Source organism: Typha angustifolia, chromosome 15, assembly GCF_048772165.1.
Source record: "Typha angustifolia cultivar Huaian chromosome 15, ASM4877216v1, whole genome shotgun sequence".
Classification (NCBI taxonomy): domain Eukaryota; kingdom Viridiplantae; phylum Streptophyta; class Magnoliopsida; order Poales; family Typhaceae; genus Typha; species Typha angustifolia.
The window spans coordinates 20,148,753-20,168,331 of NC_133253.1; the positions used below are offsets into that span (position 1 = coordinate 20,148,753).

General features: G+C 36.8%; 3 protein-coding genes across 6 annotated transcripts; 2 read left to right on the plus strand and 1 right to left on the minus strand.

Annotated features, from left to right (window-relative positions):
• Positions 1–178: 178 nt before the first annotated feature.
• Positions 179–8,016, plus strand: LOC140777899 (uncharacterized). Of its 2 annotated transcripts, none has more exons than XM_073122307.1 (4): positions 179–1,138; positions 2,008–2,140; positions 2,216–4,066; positions 7,603–8,016. In XM_073122307.1, exons 1-4 carry the CDS (start codon positions 414–416, stop codon positions 7,942–7,944), a joined length of 3,051 nt encoding a protein of 1,016 aa, XP_072978408.1. In that variant the 5' UTR covers positions 179–413; the 3' UTR covers positions 7,945–8,016. The 2 variants fall into 2 exon arrangements, with proteins under 2 accessions (XP_072978408.1, XP_072978407.1); XM_073122306.1 differs by having other exon boundaries at positions 180–1,138; positions 7,573–8,016.
• Positions 8,017–8,703: 687 nt separating this feature from the next.
• Positions 8,704–12,819, plus strand: LOC140777104 (5'-adenylylsulfate reductase-like 3). Its single transcript, XM_073121006.1, is given in 6 exon segments — positions 8,704–9,145; positions 11,351–11,538; positions 11,613–11,737; positions 12,040–12,285; positions 12,288–12,401; positions 12,404–12,819. Coding segments are annotated over 6 exon segments (1,125 nt in total). The 5' UTR covers positions 8,704–8,842; the 3' UTR covers positions 12,553–12,819.
• Positions 12,820–12,821: 2 nt separating this feature from the next.
• LOC140777105 (uncharacterized) lies at positions 12,822–15,900 on the minus strand. 3 transcript variants are annotated; one of them, XM_073121009.1, is made up of 9 exons: positions 15,832–15,876; positions 15,192–15,456; positions 14,770–14,866; positions 14,435–14,681; positions 14,025–14,177; positions 13,843–13,948; positions 13,647–13,761; positions 13,148–13,199; positions 12,822–13,066 (listed from the first exon to the last, which is right to left on the minus strand). In XM_073121009.1, the coding sequence occupies exons 3-8, from the start codon at positions 14,812–14,814 to the stop codon at positions 13,161–13,163; spliced, it is 705 nt and encodes a 234-aa protein (XP_072977110.1). In that variant the 5' UTR covers positions 14,815–14,866; positions 15,192–15,456; positions 15,832–15,876; the 3' UTR covers positions 12,822–13,066; positions 13,148–13,160. The 3 variants fall into 3 exon arrangements, with proteins under 3 accessions (XP_072977110.1, XP_072977111.1, XP_072977109.1); XM_073121010.1 differs by lacking the exon at positions 15,192–15,456 and having other exon boundaries at positions 13,148–13,196; positions 15,826–15,900; XM_073121008.1 differs by lacking the exon at positions 15,192–15,456 and having other exon boundaries at positions 15,826–15,900.
• Between the last annotated feature and the right edge of the window lie 3,679 nt (positions 15,901–19,579).

A 19,579-nucleotide genomic window follows, 5' to 3' on the forward strand; every position in this document is an offset into this window, starting at 1 on the left:
CCTATTTTAAAGAAACAAAGAACAATTGTAAAGAAAGATAATATTGATACAGAATTTATTAAATTTGGATTTTATCTCTTATCTCCAAGGCTGGAAAGGAATTATTTAGCGAGATATTTTTACCTCACAGTAGTATATTGTAAGTAAATCTGAAAAACTTCGATACTTGCTATCTTTTTCCCTTCGATAAAAACTTCTCGGAAGGAGGGAGAGGGAGAGGGAGAGGGAGAGGGAGAGAGATCGCAGGAGAAAATATAAAAATTACAGGGGTAATTTTCGTTGTAGGAATAAGCAGGTAAGATGCGAGTGAAAAACCGTAATCCACGTTGCGAAACCACGCGAACGTGAATCTCCAGAAGCGTTGGACGGTTCAAAGCCACATCCCTCTCTTTCTCCTCTCTTCCGAATCTCTCATGGCGAGGGAGCTACTTCCGGTGATTGACCTCCGCCTTCTCTCTCAAGCCGAGCTCAACACGCTCTCCCTCTCCTGCCCCAACGCCTTCGACCTCCGCCGTTGCGACGATGTTGTCGTCCCCAAGATCGACCGTTCCGTCTTCAACGAGAGCGCCGGCAGCCGCAAGCAGACCTACTCCCGCCTCCGGCTTGCCCCTCGAAACCCCTCCTCCTCCTCCTCCGCCGCCGCCACCACCTCTGCCCCCGCCTCCGAAGCAACCGGTTCGGACGACAACGACCGCCGCGAGAACGACCAGATCGTTTTCCACCTCCGCAAGCTCTTTGCCCGCGAGGACCCCTCGGTCTCCGTCGATCCTCCCCAAACCCTAACCCTTGATGGCGATTCCAACACCGGAAAGGAGGAGGCGAAACCGTTGGTTGTTTTCGCCGATCGGGATCGGGAGATGTTGAATGCTCGCGGAATGGAGGTGGATTTGGTCGCGTTGGGGGAGAAGGTGGATCCGTTTGCGGGGGAGCTGAGGAGGATGACGGAGGGGTTGAAATCTGAGGAGGAGCTCCTCGGGTTCCTGAATGCTTTGGATGGGCAGTGGGGAAGCCGGAGGAGGAGGAGGAAGATTGTTGAAGCTTCCGGGTTTGGGGATCACTTACCAAGGGGTTGGAAGCTGCTGCTCGGGTTGAAGAGGAAGGAGGGAGTGACTTGGGTGAATTGTAGGCGATATGTGAGGTTTGTCTTCAACCCTCCCATGAAGCAATGTACCTCTATAAAATTTTACCAGTTCGTAAGTTGACTAGTGTAGATTACATTACACTCTTAAAATACTTCTTTTACGAGTTAAAGTATCAATAAGTTATGTGATATTAACCATTCTATGGCGCCACTAGTAAGTTTTCTTTTCTTTTTTCACTTGAGAGATCATAAATCACAATCAGCAATTTTGAAACTTCAATCCTGTATTCGCAGCAGATTAACTCTTACAGGTCTACAACCCAATTATGTTAGTACAGTCCTAAACCAACCCTCTCTATCATTCTTAGGTTATAAATAAATTTTACTATGACCATTGGGGAAGTCTTAAACTTAGTAGGTCTGGATTTTAAAATTTTCATGGATTTATGTCCACATATCCAATAAACAACAGGGAAAAGGAAATTTCTTTTACTGTCCTGTACATGCTTGGATGGTGGAGACCCTTCAACATAGATATTAAACCTAAATATTGTTTGATATGGTGCAATTTTGGTAGGAAAAAAGCAAAGAAAAAGAAACTCCTCATGTCCTTTTGGATGTGTTCAAATTTCACAATCCAATGGCCAAAGAATCTTTCTTAAGTAAATTTTAGCAGAAGCAGAAGATGATGAGTATTTGTCTGGGTTCACATAAGCTCATTACCTTTTGTGGTTGAGTGGAAAGTTGCTAGAGTTAATTTCTGTATGTCATTAGTTTTTGAATAATAAGCAGTTATGCGCTCACATCTTTTGTTTATCTGTTATAACAATTGTAATGTTCATAGGATCCGATTTGCAAACATTTGTCACATTCTAATGTAAAGTGCTGCTTGTAATTCCCTATTACTGCCTATCCGTATTCTCCAGCCCAAATGGACATCAATTTGTCAGCTGCAAAGAAATATCTTCGTATATTTTTTCTCTTGTTGGTCCAAATGCTGCAACGCCAATTTCTGTTCAAAATGATGGAACAACAGCTGATAAGTTAACAGCTGGATTTGTAAGTTTAAGAGACTATCCTATTTAGTTAGGCTACTGCACCTTTACCTAGTCTGATTTATAGGATATGTGACAGCCTGCAGGTTTTTACCAGAAAAATGATGCAACAAAGGAGAGCCACCATGTATCTTCCTGCACTCCTGTATCCTCTGTATCACACAATCATGATAAGCAAATAGTGTTATATGGGGGTGAGAAGCAGCAGGCAACCGAAGTACTAAGAAATACTCTAGACTGCAGCAAATGTAATCAATCCTTTGGTGATAAGGATACATATTTGCAACACCAATTGTCATTTCACCAGAAGAATGCTAAGAGGCGAAGAATTGGCAAGTCAATAGGGGATGGTGTCATTGTAAAAGATGGAAAATATGAATGTCAGTTTTGCCATAAGACTTTTGATGAGAGACATCGATACAATGGCCATATTGGGGCACATGTAAGATACCAAGGTTTGAGTGCTGAAGCATTGCCGGCTGAGATTTCTGCAGGAAGGATCTATAACAACCCATCTCCCGTAGCTGCAGTCCCATGTGGCTTTCAACCAATGGCTGCCTTACCTGAACAAAATGAGAAAATTTGTTCTGTAAAATCTACAAATCAACTTCACAATATTCAAATTTCAGAAGTCGCTTGCACGAGCAAATTGTTTGCTGAGAATAAAGGTCATGATACAACTGAGTCTAAGTCCAAAGACGTGCTTCTGGTTATCAATGACGGCTACTCGAGCAAATCTGAGCATGATAATGGATGTGATTTGATTGATAAAAGCTCCAAAGAGAATTTTCAGGCCAGCAGTGTAATAGATAACAAATCTAATGGGTGTGCAAATAACAGTGTAATAGATAAAAAGTCTAATGGTCGCACGGAAACCATATATTCACCCTTTTCTGATGTCAATAACATGGCAAATAAATCCTCTGCTGATGCTACTCAAGTAGGCCCAGTGGACAAATCTGCTGACAACCAGCTTAATGATTGTGATATGACTTGTAGTGAATGTGTCGATGTTATCGAAGATAGCAATGTTAAGGATATGACATCTCATGATGGACGAGTCAATGACTCTGTGGCTGATTCTAAATCTGAAGAGGTTGATAAGGGTAGCAATATGGAGGATGTTCGACCAAATCCCTTCTCAGATACCTTGTTTTTTCCTCTTAGAGATGTAATCAGTGAAACATGTCAATCTGTGACTGAAACTGGTCAGTCTAACTTGAGGGCCAAATTTCTTGATCATATTGGTGGAACTAACAGGACTTGCTGTAAGTCTGAAGATTTTGGCGATTCTAACACGTCCATGGTTCTTAAACCTGATTCATGCATTGATTCTGTTACCTTTAAAGCTCATAGTGAGATAGATATACCTTCCTCTCCCATGGTTTCAGATTTTGAAGAGTATGATAAGGAGCAGACTGTCACCATGGGGAGTCATGTGATGGATCTATCAGGTAATAGATATTGTTATGAAAGTGAGGCACATGCCGATGATGTTTTTACTAGCACTATGGCAGAAAACATTCTTGTTCAATTGGATACATCTATCAGTGAGTCAAAAGCTGATTTCACACATTGCCATTCCCAGTCTGAGAAAAGTTCAGCTCCAGAGGGCCTTGCAATTGATGGGCTGGATGCGGCCAACTGCATTACTCCCTTTGTTAATGGACATACAGATGGTATAGAACCAAATGCAGATTGCTTGTTTGATATTGGTATGAAAGACTCTAAGCTGGAAGAATTGGGAAAAACTGTTGCTATGCCAGAAAATAGTTTTGATAGCAGCAATATTGTATGTGAACCAGTTGCTGCAGGTGTCACTTGTGGGGTTAATGATTTGAGAATATCTCTGCAGGTTAATAGTGATGGTTTACCATCATGGATGCGGACAGCTAATGGTATTCCAATGGTTGACGTGATGAGCAATCAGGTAATTTGGGAGAATTTCGTGCTTCAAATAACATTATTTATCATAGTTGTAAAAAAGATCTGCTGCAAAACCTTCATAAGATGCCTGTTACCACTATTTATCAAGCACAGTAATGAAATTTAAATAACTCCCGTGTTCCTTTGATGGACCTGAAATCTATTGAAAGGTTCAATTATTATTAATTCACCATCCATTTCTTTGTTCTAATCAAATGACTATTTGTTTGCATATAATAATTTATTGTTAAGTATCTTTACACGATGTTAGCAGTATCCATGATCTGTAGGGACATACAACGATATAGGTACTTGCATATGTCTTAAATTCCTAATCAGAGTACTAGATAAGACAATGGTATTGATCGAACATTGTTATCACTTGCAATTGTCCAGATTAATACTAGATAAGCTGATAGTGCTATTTCAGAGATCATCTAAAGCCTCGTTTGGCTTGCGAATTGCGATTAAGGGAAAAATCTAGAGTAGCTATTCTAGATTTTTATGCTCAAAATTGTACCTCTAATCTAGAGTGATATTCTAATGTTTGGTTATAAATTAGAATAGTAATTTAATAATTACCTTTTGATGTGACATAAGGTTGAGAAAAAGAAAACTTTTGCTTTTGTTTTTTATGACTTTATGAAAATATTGTTGATGTAACATAAAGTAGATTAATGGGAATGATGGACTAAAGCACCATAAAATAAATATTGTAGTATAATGCATTATCATTTTCTATGTCTATAATGCACGCAATCATATATGCATTACTGTTTCCTATGCATGCAATGGCTATATGTTAACATTCTTTATTTATGCAATGACTTTATATTTCATTCTTTATATATGTAATTTAACATTCTTTAAAAATGCAATATATGCGTATTAACATCTATTTGTAAGTATGCAATGAATACTTGAGTAAAAAATGAGATAGGTGGGTGGTAGGAGGGAAGATAAATAATTTTTGAAATGATTTTAATAGAATCAAAGATAAAATTGTAATTGAATTTATATGTAATATAAGATTTAATTGGATGAATAGTGTTGCTAATCTAGAGTAGGGATAATGATGTTTAATTTATAATTTAGAATAGTGTTCACTAATCGACAATAAAGAAAAAGTCTTGAAGCAAATGAGGGCTAAAGTCACATCTACATAGAAATGTATATCTGTATTACGCCTTCAGTTCTACATAAAGTTACACATAGAAAATGTTGGTTTTCATGCTAAGATTAACCAAATGAGTAGCACTTTGAATTAATTTGGCTTATATTTTGACTTCTTATTTCAGCACTTTTTGTCTTTGATAACGTCATAATGCAGATTTGGAAAGCATTTCCCTTTTCTGTTTTACTAATATATAATATAAGACAAATACTTACTACCCTTCTAAAATTTACAATCCTAATTTATCTAGTTTACATATTGAATACTGGTTTTCCGTTACCGGTTTCAATACCACATTATGTAAAAAGAAAGATATATTGATATTTAAGAAAATTAGATTACGTGTGCCTAACTCCTGCATTACATGTTCTTTTTTTATATTAAGATTTCTCTCTCCTAGACATTAAATGAGATTGATTAGGCCTTGATTATAAGAGATATCACTAATACTTAGAGGTGAAAACGGATCATATACAGATCGGATAGTGCTCAACCCACATCCAGATCCATATTTTTAGTTTGGATAGGAATTTAGATTCGGATATTAGACAGATAACAAAATTTAAAACTATATCCTAACTAAACGGATATGAATAATTTTCGGATAAATGATCGGATCTTAAATGGATGTTGATTGAATTTTAAACGAATTATGATATTTTACTTAGACATATTTAACACGAAAATATTAAGAGTTTCACAAAAAATAATTTTTTTGTATGTTAAATATATAAAAAATTAGATAAATTAATATCTACAAATAATATATAACACATTATTAGTAACAATATCAATACTCACTATCTAAATAAGCAAACTAAAAATTGTAAATCATTTAAAAAAATATGCGGGTAAACGGATATCCGATATCCGTATCCGAATTCGAAAATTATATCCGACCCAAATCCGAATCTGTATCCGAGTTTTTTTTCAAAAAATTTATTCGTATCCGAATTCGATAGAAATTTTTTATTCGAATCCAATCCGAATTAGGTGAATAGTGGGTCAGGTTCGGAGTTAATCCAACCTGTTTTCTCCCCTACTTATACTAGACAATTGAAATTTGATTTACCTTTATGGGAGATAAATTTCAATTTAAATTTGATTATCTGTCTATTATTAACTTTAGTTTAAATCACTCTTAAACTAATGAGAGATATATGTAAGTAATTAAAGAATAATCAAAGAAATTAAATTTAATTAAACTTTAAAAAGATATTTAATACTCTTATTTTGATATATATACATTATTCTCACTTAAGGGTATATGTCTTTATTTGATTAAAAATTAAGATAATATAATTATAAAAAAATAACGTGAAGGGTATGCATATAAATATAAAACTTTAAATATATGTATGTAAATAGTTTTTTTTTAGGGTCTACATGCAAAAGAACTTGTTAAATAGTTGCGGACTTAGAAGGGTATATATATACAAATTAGATATTTTAAGAATGGTATATATGTAAATAAGATATTTTAGAAGGGTATACATATAAATAATCAACTTTAGAAGGGTATACATATAAATATCAACTTTGGAAGGGTTTATATATGTAAATAAGATATTTTTAGAAAGATATACATGCAAAAAAGATTTATTAAATTGATAATTTAGAAATAAGTAATTACCTGTTGAACCGGTTATAGCACTTAGGTATTTAGTATTTCTATTATAACCTTAAGTATATCAATCGTTTGATCTCTTTTTATCATAAAAGGATAGCTCATAATATAATATATCTGAATCTTAGGAAGTTCACTTTTTTGTGGAAGCTTTTTAGATACAAGTAGTCCTGATACATCAAGATGAAGAAATTGATCAGACTTGCTCCCATCCTAAGCTTTATCCTTTCTACGAGCAAGAGCTTACATTTTATCGGTCAAGAAAGGTCCTTCCTTTCTTCTTTTCATTCCCTCATGTTATATATTTCTATTATGTCATGTTTTATATTTCCTTTTCATGTTCTTGTTCTATTGCCACATCAACCACCACTATTGTATATGCTAATAACTTTTTTCCTAATTTATTCTTGATTTAATGTTGTACCTGTATTTATAAACAATAATGATATTGATAACTCTATTAGTAATTATTTTTCTGTCAATTTGATGTAACTGTTGTCAAATTTATAACTTGTTAAAATTTTAATTGTCTAAGCTAAGTTGTAGCCAAATTAAATGTGTTATTCTGTGTATGTGCTGAAGTATTGCGTAATGTTTGACAACCTTCTGTCTTATTTCTAGTATATTTATTTCTGTTACAAGCAATGATTACCGTATTTTCATTTTTATGGGAAATATCTATTGGCCTGAATTAAGATCGTCTAAACAGTTTGATGATGAAGTTGGATGTGTTGGCCAGAAGCACCATAACCTGCCTGGTTTTGAAGAGCTGAGTTTGGGTCCAGCTAGCTCTTTTGAATTTGCTAGCCTGACCAGTGAAGGATCAATAGCTGCAGCTGAGCCAACAAATGCATTGGGAAATAGGAGTTGCCCCACTGTTCAGCTAGCATGGGAGATATCCACACCAAAGATGCTCAATGGGTGTGAACTCACATCTGTTTGTGTTTGGTGCAGCGCAGAATTCAGCCATGATGGTGCTACTGCTGAACAACAATCTGATAGTTTAGGCTTCATTTGTCCTGCATGTAAGGAAAAGATCTCCGGTCAGCTCAATATACTAAACAATGGCTCATCTGTTTAATTGGTCAGTCATGAACGTTGACCTGCAACCAATTATAAGAACTTTTGATATGTTTCACTGATAGTTGATGCATTCTTTTTGTTGAGTGGCTGCTCCTAGACCCTATGCTGACTCCTGTTTCACAGATCGATCGTTTATAACTTCTCTCCTATCTCTAAAATGTCGTATGACATTAAGACCATGTTGGTTCCTTCCTTTCTGCATTTCTTATACACTAGAATTTCTGGAGTATCTTTCTAGGTTTTCTTTTTCTTTCCTTTTTATTTCAGTTGAAGTTGTCTAATCATATCGTAGTTATTATTTCTATCTATACACTCGTTATCATCTCTAACACTATTATCTCAGCTACGCTCATCTATGGAATATATTTGCATCTTGAAATCCGATGGACAGTATCTAACATACTCAGTTCGATAGGATCGAGATCTTGTGTACCTTACCTTTGTAATGGTCAATGCATTTCATATTGCATGGAACGTCGGATTGAGAAATATTAACCCGATAAGAAGTTAAGTTCCGCTTTAAATTTCATATATTCCTTTTTTTATACTAATTAAACTTTGAAATCTTCCATTCACTTCGGTGGTTGTTCCCAATTAAGTGCACCTTACCTTGGTTGACTTTTCTAGCATTTATCCGTGACAAGTCAACTCCTTTTATGGACTATAAAATCGAGTACTTAGTTGTACACTTCGAGTCTCCATCTTCAACCACACTGATCTCCCATGATAGAGCTGTCTGATCCTAATTAGACGGTTCTGATCCTTTCCGGTAGATAAAACCGCCCTCTATCCCATGTTATTATCGCCCTCAATAGAGAAAAAAATAAGAAAAATGAAGCGAGAAACGGAGACATTTATTGGATCAGCTTGGTCGGCTATGGACGAGCACCGCTAAAATGCGCGGGGTTGCTCTCCTGCTATCCGGCTCCTCATCTCCTCGAAGCCCTCGACCTAGGGTTTCCTCTCCTTCTCCCGTACTGGCCTTGCTGTGTCCCCCTCCTCTCATTAGGATCATGGCGGCGAGGGCTTGGTCGGCGGCGCTCCTCCTCCTTCTTGCTGCCGGTGAGATGGGGACCGCCGCCGCCTTGCCGGTGGTCTGTCCTAGAGTGTCGACCGCGGAATCGGTCTTGGGGCGCCCTGCGTCTTGCTCGGCTTTGGATTCGCCGATGCTCGATGACGATCCCATCGGCGTCGTGGAAGTGAGTACCTACTTCCTCTAGGTTTTGTTAGATACTATTGTTTAACAAAAATTTGATAAATTAGATGTAGTTTTCTGGTGATTCTCTATTGGTGCCGTATGATTGCTCCACAAAGTCCATATTTTTAATATAACTTAAGTGGGTTTAGATTTTATCTTAAAAAGACTAGCTTTGTCGGTTACCAAGTGCGCCGAAGATATGCTTTCTTATGGTGGAGGAGAGGGAAGATATTAGTCAAGAAAAAGGTTAGGAGGATGCTGTGGTGTTTTATAGGAGTGAATTCGGCAGGTTTCCTGGTGAGCACTGAGTAATTTGCTGAGTAAATTTCACCTCATGTGGAGTAATTATTGCTTTCGTGCTGCATAAAGAAATAGTATAATGTACTTGATGGTTCTTTTGAAAACTTGGTAGGGAAAATTACTTGACTTACGGCAGTGCGACGTAGATTTATATGACAATAGTCATATTAGGATAGTTCGCAAGGTACCGCTCGGGTGGAACTTCTTTTTTGAATAACTAGATATTTGTCTTCAAGAAGATTGTACCTCTTTGATCAGGCAACCGTCATGTCTGTCTATGAATTCTTTATCCTCGTCAAGGACTATTATGTGCAATATTAGATTGAAGATTGTACTTCTTTGAGCAGACTACCCTCGTGTCTGTCTATGGATTCTTTATCCTTTTCAAGGACTGTATTGTGCAATACTATATTGAAGATTGTACTTCTTTGAGCAGGCAACCCTCTTGTCTGTCTATGGATTCTTTATCCTTGTCAAGGACTATTACGTGCGATATTAGATTGTTCTGGTTTTGAAGGTACTTCCCCATCGGCAACAAAGTGTAATTTTGTGACTTCCTTTTCAGGTTTAACCACTTTTCCTTCTGGAGTCTTCATGCCCATTAGATTAATTATCTGGCTTGAGAAATAATATTTAATCGATTGGAAGGTACTTCCATCAACCTCTGTAGTAATGGAGTTGGAATATTTTCTATTAGGTGATGTAGATAATTCACTTAGATTGTAACTTTCTATTTGAATTCTACATCTTGATGAAAAGATTACCTCATCCAAAAGTCTTGGGACTAGTGGCTTGTTATAGTTCCCATTTTATCAGTGGAAGGGATTTTGCTACCCATGCACAGATTAAGTGAGCAAGTGGCCCAAGAAAGCAATATACATATCTGATGAAAGTCTTGGAGAAAATTGACCAATTTGAGGAGGTATGCTCATGGTGTTTTGCAGTTGGTCCTCCTTTAGTTTCTCAGATCTTCTTGGCCACCTTGTCCCGGTTGTGATTGATGGTAACAATGGGCAATGAAATGATATGAGACAAATTTGTTTCATTTTAAGATTTACAATTAGGTAACTATCTCTTGAATTGAATTTCAGAGTTTTCAGGATTTTTTTTGATGCATTGTCTATATGTCTGGGTGTTTCAATAAATTAGTTAGTGCATCCTTACTATTAGACCTATTTATTGTTTAATGACTGTTTTGCTCATGCTATTCATTCAGTTGTATTGACTCATTTCAAATTGACTTTGTTATTGATAGAAAAAAAATGCTTTCGTGAAGTGAGGAACTATTGAATGTAGCATTATTGCTATGGAAGAATTTGATCACAACTTCCAGAAAAATGATTAGTGTATTGTTACAGAATAATCTTCTCATTTTCTCTATTTAATCTTTATTTTATTATTTCATTTTGTTTGTCTTGAATTTTGTCCCTCTCTTAAGGTAAAAAATTTGGTTTTGCCAGTCTCTATAACTGCTTGGACCAAAAATTTTTACTAGCTGGGTATGAAACTGTGCTGCTGTTGGTATTCTCTTTTGACACGAATTTTTTTGTGATGCGGTTTCTGTTTACTCTTTGGTTTTCATATCGGCAGTTGTCCATCCACTCAAAGAAGTGGGCATTACAATTCAACAGTGAGTGGTTGTATATTGCTCAACATGTATAGTAAGATGGGTCTTGTTATTCATCAGTCTCTCACTGTTTATTTATGGGCCCAACACATGTGAATGGTGGCAACTACCAGTTAACTGGGTTAACCAGTAGTCCCCAGACCTTTTATTTAGTGCTGCTTGTCTAATAGTCTTATGGAATGTATAAATTTTGTCCAGTCCGAGTGATCTTTTGCCCATCCTTTTGTTTTCTATCTCATACTTGTTTCTTTGTCTAAATTTTGACATATTGTGTTTTAGGGAGATGAGGTTACACTGCAGAAGTCGCTGAATCTCGTCCACCAGAATATGGAGGAGTATACTGCTTTACTCTTTTATGCTTCCTGGTGTCCTTTCTCTAATATATGTAGACCAAATTTTCAGACGTTGTCTTCTTTGTTTCCAATGATACGTCATTTTGCTTTTGAAGAATCTGTTATCAGGCCAAGGTACCTAAATATACACCTAAGTTGAAGTTGTACATTTGTATGCATGCCAAATGACTGAAATTTGAAAATTGCAGCATACTCTCCAGGTATGGAGTTCATGGATTTCCGACCCTTTTTCTCTTGAACTCTACAATGCGAGTAAGGTATCATGGATCACGAAACGTCAATTCCCTAGTTGCTTTCTACAACGACATTACAGGTAAATTGAGTTTGTCTGTAGACTAAGATTTGATAAAATTGAGCTTTCCAATCAATTAGAAGAATCTGAAGATTAAGACATACATAAGTAGAATACCTGATGTTAGATCTTTTATATCTTTTTGATGATTGATTTCATATTTTTTTGAGAAAACATAAATATACTCTGGTCACCCATTAGTGTAGGGCCATCTATTCATGATCTTCACTGAAGTTCTGAAAAGTTGAAATATAATTATCAAATAATCTCTCATTTCTGAAGTCGTTCTCGGATCTGACATTCTGTTATGGTGCAATTTGGAGGGGTTAATCCTGGATCGTTGGATGCACTATCCACTGAGCAGTCCGTAGAATTGTCAAATGCCCCTGAGGTCAAGGAAGACACTGAGCAGGAAAATTGCCCATTCTCATGGGCAAGGTCGCCAGAGAAATTGCTTCACCAAGACACATATCTGGCACTTGCTAGTTCTTTTGTGTTGCTCAGAGTGCTCGCTTTCTTTCTTCCAAAACTTCATGCATGTGTCATGTGGGCTTGGAGGAGGCATATTCGATTTGCGAGCTTGATGGACTTGGGGATTATTTGCAGCCCTATATTGAGCAAGCAAAGTTGGGATCCAAAATGTTAAATTCATGCAAAAGAAGTAATTTGCAGGAAGGAGTGATGAATCGTCCAAGTCACTGGCATCGGTATTCATTGGAGAGCCAAGCTCTGGAAGGGACAGACTATTCGAGGGAAGGAAGATACGAAGCAATTCCTTTCCAACGCTGTTGTATAGTGGATGGTTCCTCAGTTTTTCTTGCGATGTGCTGCAATGATTATTGTAGCAACCACCGTGCAGGAAGACGGTTCAATAGCCAATTGTTTCCAGTCTTTCCTACAAATTTCATCTGCATTAACCTTCTTTAAGGAAGACATAACTAGCTCTGGATTAAATTTTGTCACAGTTAACTTGTAACTTTTGAATCGCCTCATGAGAATAACTTTCAACTAGCCCCACAACTTTTGACATACAATTATCTCAAAGAACTCTTGAGAAATGCTGCTGATATAATTCTGGAGAAGGTTGAGAATTTGAAGGGTGGAATTAACATCAGAAATCAAATGATTTAGCTATTGTCAAGTATGTGGAAGATCTCGTCTGAGTAACATTTCCTGCTTTAGTTCTACCAAAAGATAAAAAAAACATTTCCAGCTTTAGACTACATTGTATTTTTTATCAGCAGCTTTGTGACAATACAAAAATGAACAAGCTATTGAAATAGAGAGTATAGCTAGCTAGCTGTACATGATCACTTGATCAACATATGAAGACTCAAAATGTATTGTTACCTACATTGCAAACAAGAAAAGAGTTTCTTCAGGATAAGCATAAAAAATGTTATTATCTGATGGTAACAAATATTAACTTACCCTTCAATAAATATCAATCTGCTTCTGCCGTAGTATCTTTACTGACAATCTGCTAAGACAATAAAATTTATAAGAAGAGTTAGTGAAAATAATTGAAGTGTGGACCATGTATACTTTATAAAAACATTAAAGCAATTGTCAAATAGTGATAACTCTTTTTGGGTACTGTAACAAATTGTCCATCAAAATATACCTGCAGAAAGTTTCCCTTACGGGTATAATATAAGTTTGATGACTAACTTTGGAAGTGAAAGTTTTCCTTAAGGGTATAATATCAGTTTAATGACTAACTTAGAAAGTGAAAGTTTTCCTTAAATAGTATAATATTGGTTTGATGAGTACCTTTGAACTAAGTTATAGTCCTATATCAGGATCAGTTAGCTGTGCTAAACTAACTAGTTCCATAATATTTCTACCAGTTAACATGTCAACTTTCTTCTGACATTAGGAGATTGTTACTTCTGTTAATACACAATGTGAATGGTTCACACTTCTATACCTGTGAAATGTAATCTTTTAATTTCCCACTGATGGACTGATCCAATGCTCTCTCAGCAAGCTCATACATCACAGTGTGACCTTCTGGACCAGCAACTTTCTCCTTTTGTAAGTACCTACATGAAACACAACATGAACAAAAGATTCATAAGGCCAAGGAAATAATTGAAGCATTGCATAGTCAGACAAGCACTTACCTTTGCTGCACAAGTAACTCCAATGTTTGTTTACTGTTACCAAAGAGTGGGTGGTTTTCATCAGTCTCAATTAATCCCACACGTCTTAGTTGATGCCACAAGTTCTCTGTAGTTCAAACAAATTTAGGCAACAGTTAACTGTTTGTTCCGCTAACTAGTATTCAACAACTGAGTGGACAAACCTTCAGATATTTTCCCTCCTGCAAGATGCATGATGCTGATTACAACAAAAGCAAACCCAGTCATATGGGAGATTTCTTTATCCTCAACATATTCGCTATAAACATCAGAAGGTAGCTGACTCACGATGATGTATGATTTTGACTCTACAGTACCTGAAGGCACTTAGATTGTTAACTATGCAAAGAAGAAGCTTTGTTATACAGAAGGAAACACAAGTTACACAACAGCATCAGTAGATGACAACCCCATCTCAGCACACTTCATGTTCTTTATCAAGCATTTATGAATTCCAATCATTGATTTGATCTAATAGAAGCATATAATACCTCCTCGAAAAGCTATTACATCTAACATAAGATCTACCTCAATCATGAAAACCAACTCTTCAGAATATGGAATAGTGACCTACTTTGCAGAGAAGAACGAGTCGACCTGTGGGATGAAGGACGAGAGCGCTGAAGCTCTTTCATCTCATACCCGAAAATGCTAGAGAGCTTCTCTCCAGCCTCATTTATTACAAGCCCTGGAAGAGCCCGTTGACGGTAATTCCTAGTTACAATTTGTGTCAATTCTTCCCTCTTTATAGGGCACCCAGAACTTTGATGCGTCTTGAAAAGTATGTAGCGGATTACTTCTGCAACCAGCTTATCTTTTTCCTGCAGAGAAAATGCATTACCAGACATCCCTTACATATATATAAACAATTTAACTATAAGAAGAAAACAACAGAGCTGAACTCCAAACCTGTAAGGACACATCAATTTGTGAGTAATCATCATTGCTTGCCATCTTATGTTCATGTACAAGGAGTCATCTTCGTGCTAAAAAGTAAAAAATCAACCTGTTTTTAAAAGGTAAGTCAAATTTCCTTTTATCTTCACCAGTAGTGCTTTAATTGAGGCAAATAATATCAGTATGAGCTGCTAGAAGGACTTTCCATCTTGCAACTCCGTTGCATGGACAAGGCCTTTATTTGTTTGAAAGAATGTTAACTAAGAAAGTGAGTCAGAAAGTGAAGAGTGAACAAATGAACATAAACAACAGCATTGAATGCAGCAAATTTGAATGGTACTTTGGTCTCTTAATGCAGTATCCAGCATGTAAAAAACTGCCCAATCCAGAATTGACTAATAAGGAGTGATTGGTTGTCTGTATTAGCTGATCACCTGCATCTGTTGTATTGCCTGATTTTGGAGTTCAGTTATTTTTGTCTTCTGTGACATTTGAATTATTGCTCAAAAGATTCTGTGTTTGGTTGTAGGTTGTATCAGAATCTTTGGATTACCCCTGAATCAGTCTGATAAGCTCATTCTTCTCTAATGCCGCAGGTTGAACTCCTTTCCTCCTGGTATGTGGACGATTCACTGCATTGACCCAGACTCCCAGCTGACATATAACTTGTTGACCATAGGCTACATTGGTCCACTGCAGCTCCTTAACAGAAACACTAATACCTTCATTACCATATAACTACTATATGATATGTCTTCTGTAATAAGAAAGGCTTATGCCTCTTAATTTTCACCTCCCAATTAGAGAAAACAAACCTCGAAGCATCAAAAGAACCACATTTTTTATTCATATCCCCTAATATACTCCAAGCAAAAACATACCCATAACCCAAGATAGCCACTATTGCAAAATTCAACAGTAAAGAATTAAACTTTTCTACAAAACAGTTGTCATAATGCTTTCAAAGGAAGCCGAGGCGGTGGCCGCCGGTGGGGGTGTCGAGACTCGAAGGAGAGAGAGAAAGGGGGGGGGGGGGGGGGCGGGGGAGGAGAGGGAGAGAGATCTTGCCTTCACCGTGCGCCGGAGACAGGAGAGACCGAGAGAGCTCGAGAGAGAAGAGGGCTCGAGACGAAGGGCTTGATTTGGGGAAAGTGATGATTTTTTTTTTTCTTCTTTTAATAACTAAACCGGGTAGACCCGCACCTACCCGACCCGCTACAACCGAGAAGCGCCGTTGCGGTCCGCCAAGTCGGTCGAACCGCCAAACAAAGGGCAGCACACTCTTTGCGGAGCTGCCGCCATTTCCGCTTTTCAATTGTATTCAGAAAGGCCAAAAAGGCGCGGGCTTTTCTTCTCCTGTCAGCGCCAGAGGGCGGGACCTACTTGGATATGTGCATTAGCCATTAGGACACACTCGACTGGCAGCCCAAATTGGCCTGTGATAAGGCTCATCTTAAATTGTTTATATGAATAGCACGAGGTCAACCCGGGTTTGAGAAATTTTATTTCATTGGACCGACCCAGGTTTAAATTATAAGATGTTATATATAATTGGGACGATCTTAGATTTAACTATAATTCCAATGATTTAATTAGTACCATAATATGCATATATATTATAATTTTGATTTTTTTTCTTTTAGTAAAAAAAACAATTTAAATTATCTTAAAGAGCACAAAAATACATCAATTACCAAAACTGATACTTTTGAGTATCCGTGGGGACAATAAACCTAAATAATCCTAACATATTCCTTGATTGGCTATCTAATTTGTGGCTTGGTTAGCCTCCTGAAAGTTAAGAGGAGGTGGAAATATTCAAAAGAGACACAAAAGAAAATGTCTTCCAAAAATAGGTTTGCACTTGTATGGAGTGGCAATTGAGTAGTTGGGAAATTGAATTAGAGTAGTTAGATCATACTTGACTACTAAATTGCTGAGGCTATGATCATGAGCCACCAGAAGAGCCCCACGGAGCACCTCAGTTGTGGATTCAAAGTTGTCGTCACATTACCCAGGAGTTGCTCGTGCAAGGAGCACAAAATACCTATGACTATGAGCAAGGAATCCTAAACTAGTTATGGAGTTGGAAGGAGAGAAAGATCCATCAAGGACCTAATTATTTGATGAGTGAATGGGTCGATCTTGGGTATAAGTATCATTATACAGGACGGGTTTGGGTTTATTCTTTGACTAGTCCAGCTTAGGTATACCAAAATTAGTCAGACTTAGAGTTCAGCTTGACCTGAGCCCGATTCAAACCGAATAATGCTATACTCTACATTAGTTTACCATCTTCTTGTCCAAGTGCAGAAATGTGTTCAATATTATGTAATACATAACGTAGAAGCATTTTTGTATCATTTGATGATGTCTACCCATGTATGCATGCAAGCTTTGCAAGTTATTTTATCTAATTAATTTCAATGCTTCCATCCTGACCTCCACCATGACATCACACGAGTAAATCGTTAATTATAGAAGAATTCAACTTTTTCTCTCTTTCCATTTTCCTGCACTGGGATCATGTGATCGTTACCCCCACATGTGGTCATTAATAGTAAAAGGTAATGTTAATTAAGCTGGACGGTTGCAAGCCTTCGGGTCAAAGTGGTTGTCTTCTTTCTATATTTTTGGTCATGCATGTATAAATTGTACTATGATCATGATCAAGATAGTTTGGAGAGTTATACCTTCTGAATCTTGGTAAACTTTCGTGTTTATAGCACACACCACCCGTGATCTCTAGTTGGAACGTGGAACTGACCGAAGAAGATGATTGAAGTCAAACAATTAGCTTACCCTATAAATACCAACCTAACGTAAAGAACTACGTCCATAGCCACATCCAAATTAAAGTTTGCATGCACATATACAAGCTCTGTGACAAAGAAGAAGATAGATCGAGGATGAGTGCTTCGTTAGAAGCCTTGGCCATGGTGGGTACCGACTACGCCGAGTATCGCGTAGACTTAGAGGAAGATGAAGGCGTTTACCCGCAACATCTCTTGCTACAGAGTAAGTTGGTTGGGTCTAGGAATGGTGATCAAGAAGGTGGGAATTCCAACGGTAGTGGAAGAGATGATGAAGAGGAGACGAAGGCAAGATTGATCCTATGGGCTAAAGAAGTTGCTTCGTCCATTCGAGAAAAGTTCGCCGAGTAGTATTGAAGTTTATATGAATACCTGATGAAATTGTAACTCGATTTCCTTAGACATTCAATAGGATGATTTAAAATGGCACTTGTATATCACATTGTGTTCCGGTTTTACGAACATATCTGTGTGTAAAGTAATCATTGTAGCTTAATTATTAGTTGGGTCTTATTGGTTGATGATTTACTACGGAAGTTATAAATTTACTTTTTACTGTAAACACTGTGATTTGATATTTATTAGATTTTCTATGGTAAATTTATATGCGCTGGATTTGAATTTACTGTAATATGTTTCCAAAAAGAATTGACTCGATTATTTAACTAAAACACTTGCCACAAAATATACGTGCATTTCAGGTGAGTGAAATTCATATGGTTTCCACGTGACCTGTTGATCAAAGTTTCTATAAAATAACAAAATAAAAACCTCACATTTCCACAGATAATACAATAATAAAAACTAAAAATACCATAGGCTACAATAAGTCCCAAAATACATATCTATATATCACAACAGAATAAATGCTCGTGTAGGATTACAATCCATCTAACTTATTTACAATAATAAAATAAATAAAAGAGACCATAAGCAACTTTTCACCGGCTCTTATACGAACTCGTAGTCATCTATTAATCTGAAAATATTTATCAAAGGTAACTACACGAGATATGGGAAAACTCACACCTCCACAACGATGGCAAGCTCCGATGTTACTCCGTTTCGTGGAAAGGGGAAGAGGAGATTGGCAACTGAGGGAGAAAGTAAGGAAAAGAAGAAGAGGTGGGAAGAAAAGAAAATAATGCATATGCCAGGGGCCTGCACTCGCTTTATATACATATATATATATATATATGATCAATTTTGCTTTGAATCATATATAAATCTATATTGAGCAAATATGAACATAAGAGCTATTTTTGTATCTTGGTATTCTTTTATATTTATCGAAACTAATATACCAATATATATTCTTCCGATATACACAATGCAATTAAGGTTGCAAAATAAGGCTAACGTCCCTAAGAGTGAGTTTTTGACTAAACTAGGCATCTATATCATTAATATATAAATAGGTCTCTTCTCGACACCTTTACTAGGAGCTTATCGACTCAGCATAAAATCATTAACATCTAAATTTGCTAGCACTTTATCTCAAACATAAAACAAACACAAATTAAAAATAAGTAAGTGTGCAGCTGATCGACTTGCCTATATTAATAATTTATATTTAATATAAAATGCTAACTTTGTTAGCGGTTTTCTTCTAAACCAATGAGCCGGCAGTTGACATGTCCAAGTTTGAGTATAAAATCTATTTAGGTATTTAAATATTCACGAAGGCGTAGTTTGGTTAGAAACTTTAGCTTCTAATTAAATTAGTCCTTCAAAATATTTATTTTACATGCCTCGTAACTGGATCATCATCTTTTATACCCACTTAGCGTTATATTAAAGTCTCGAAGTAAATTAAATGTATAAAAAAATTAAGACAGACTTAGAATAGTCTATATCTGGAACTGAAAAATAGAAGTCGGCAACAATTCTGGCTTAATTTGTGGGGTCGAAATAGCTAGTTACTCCTTGTTGTGGCTCCCACAGGAGCCGTACGTTCACACGACCTCAAGATCGGTCCACTTATCCACCGTCAACTAACAATAAATAAT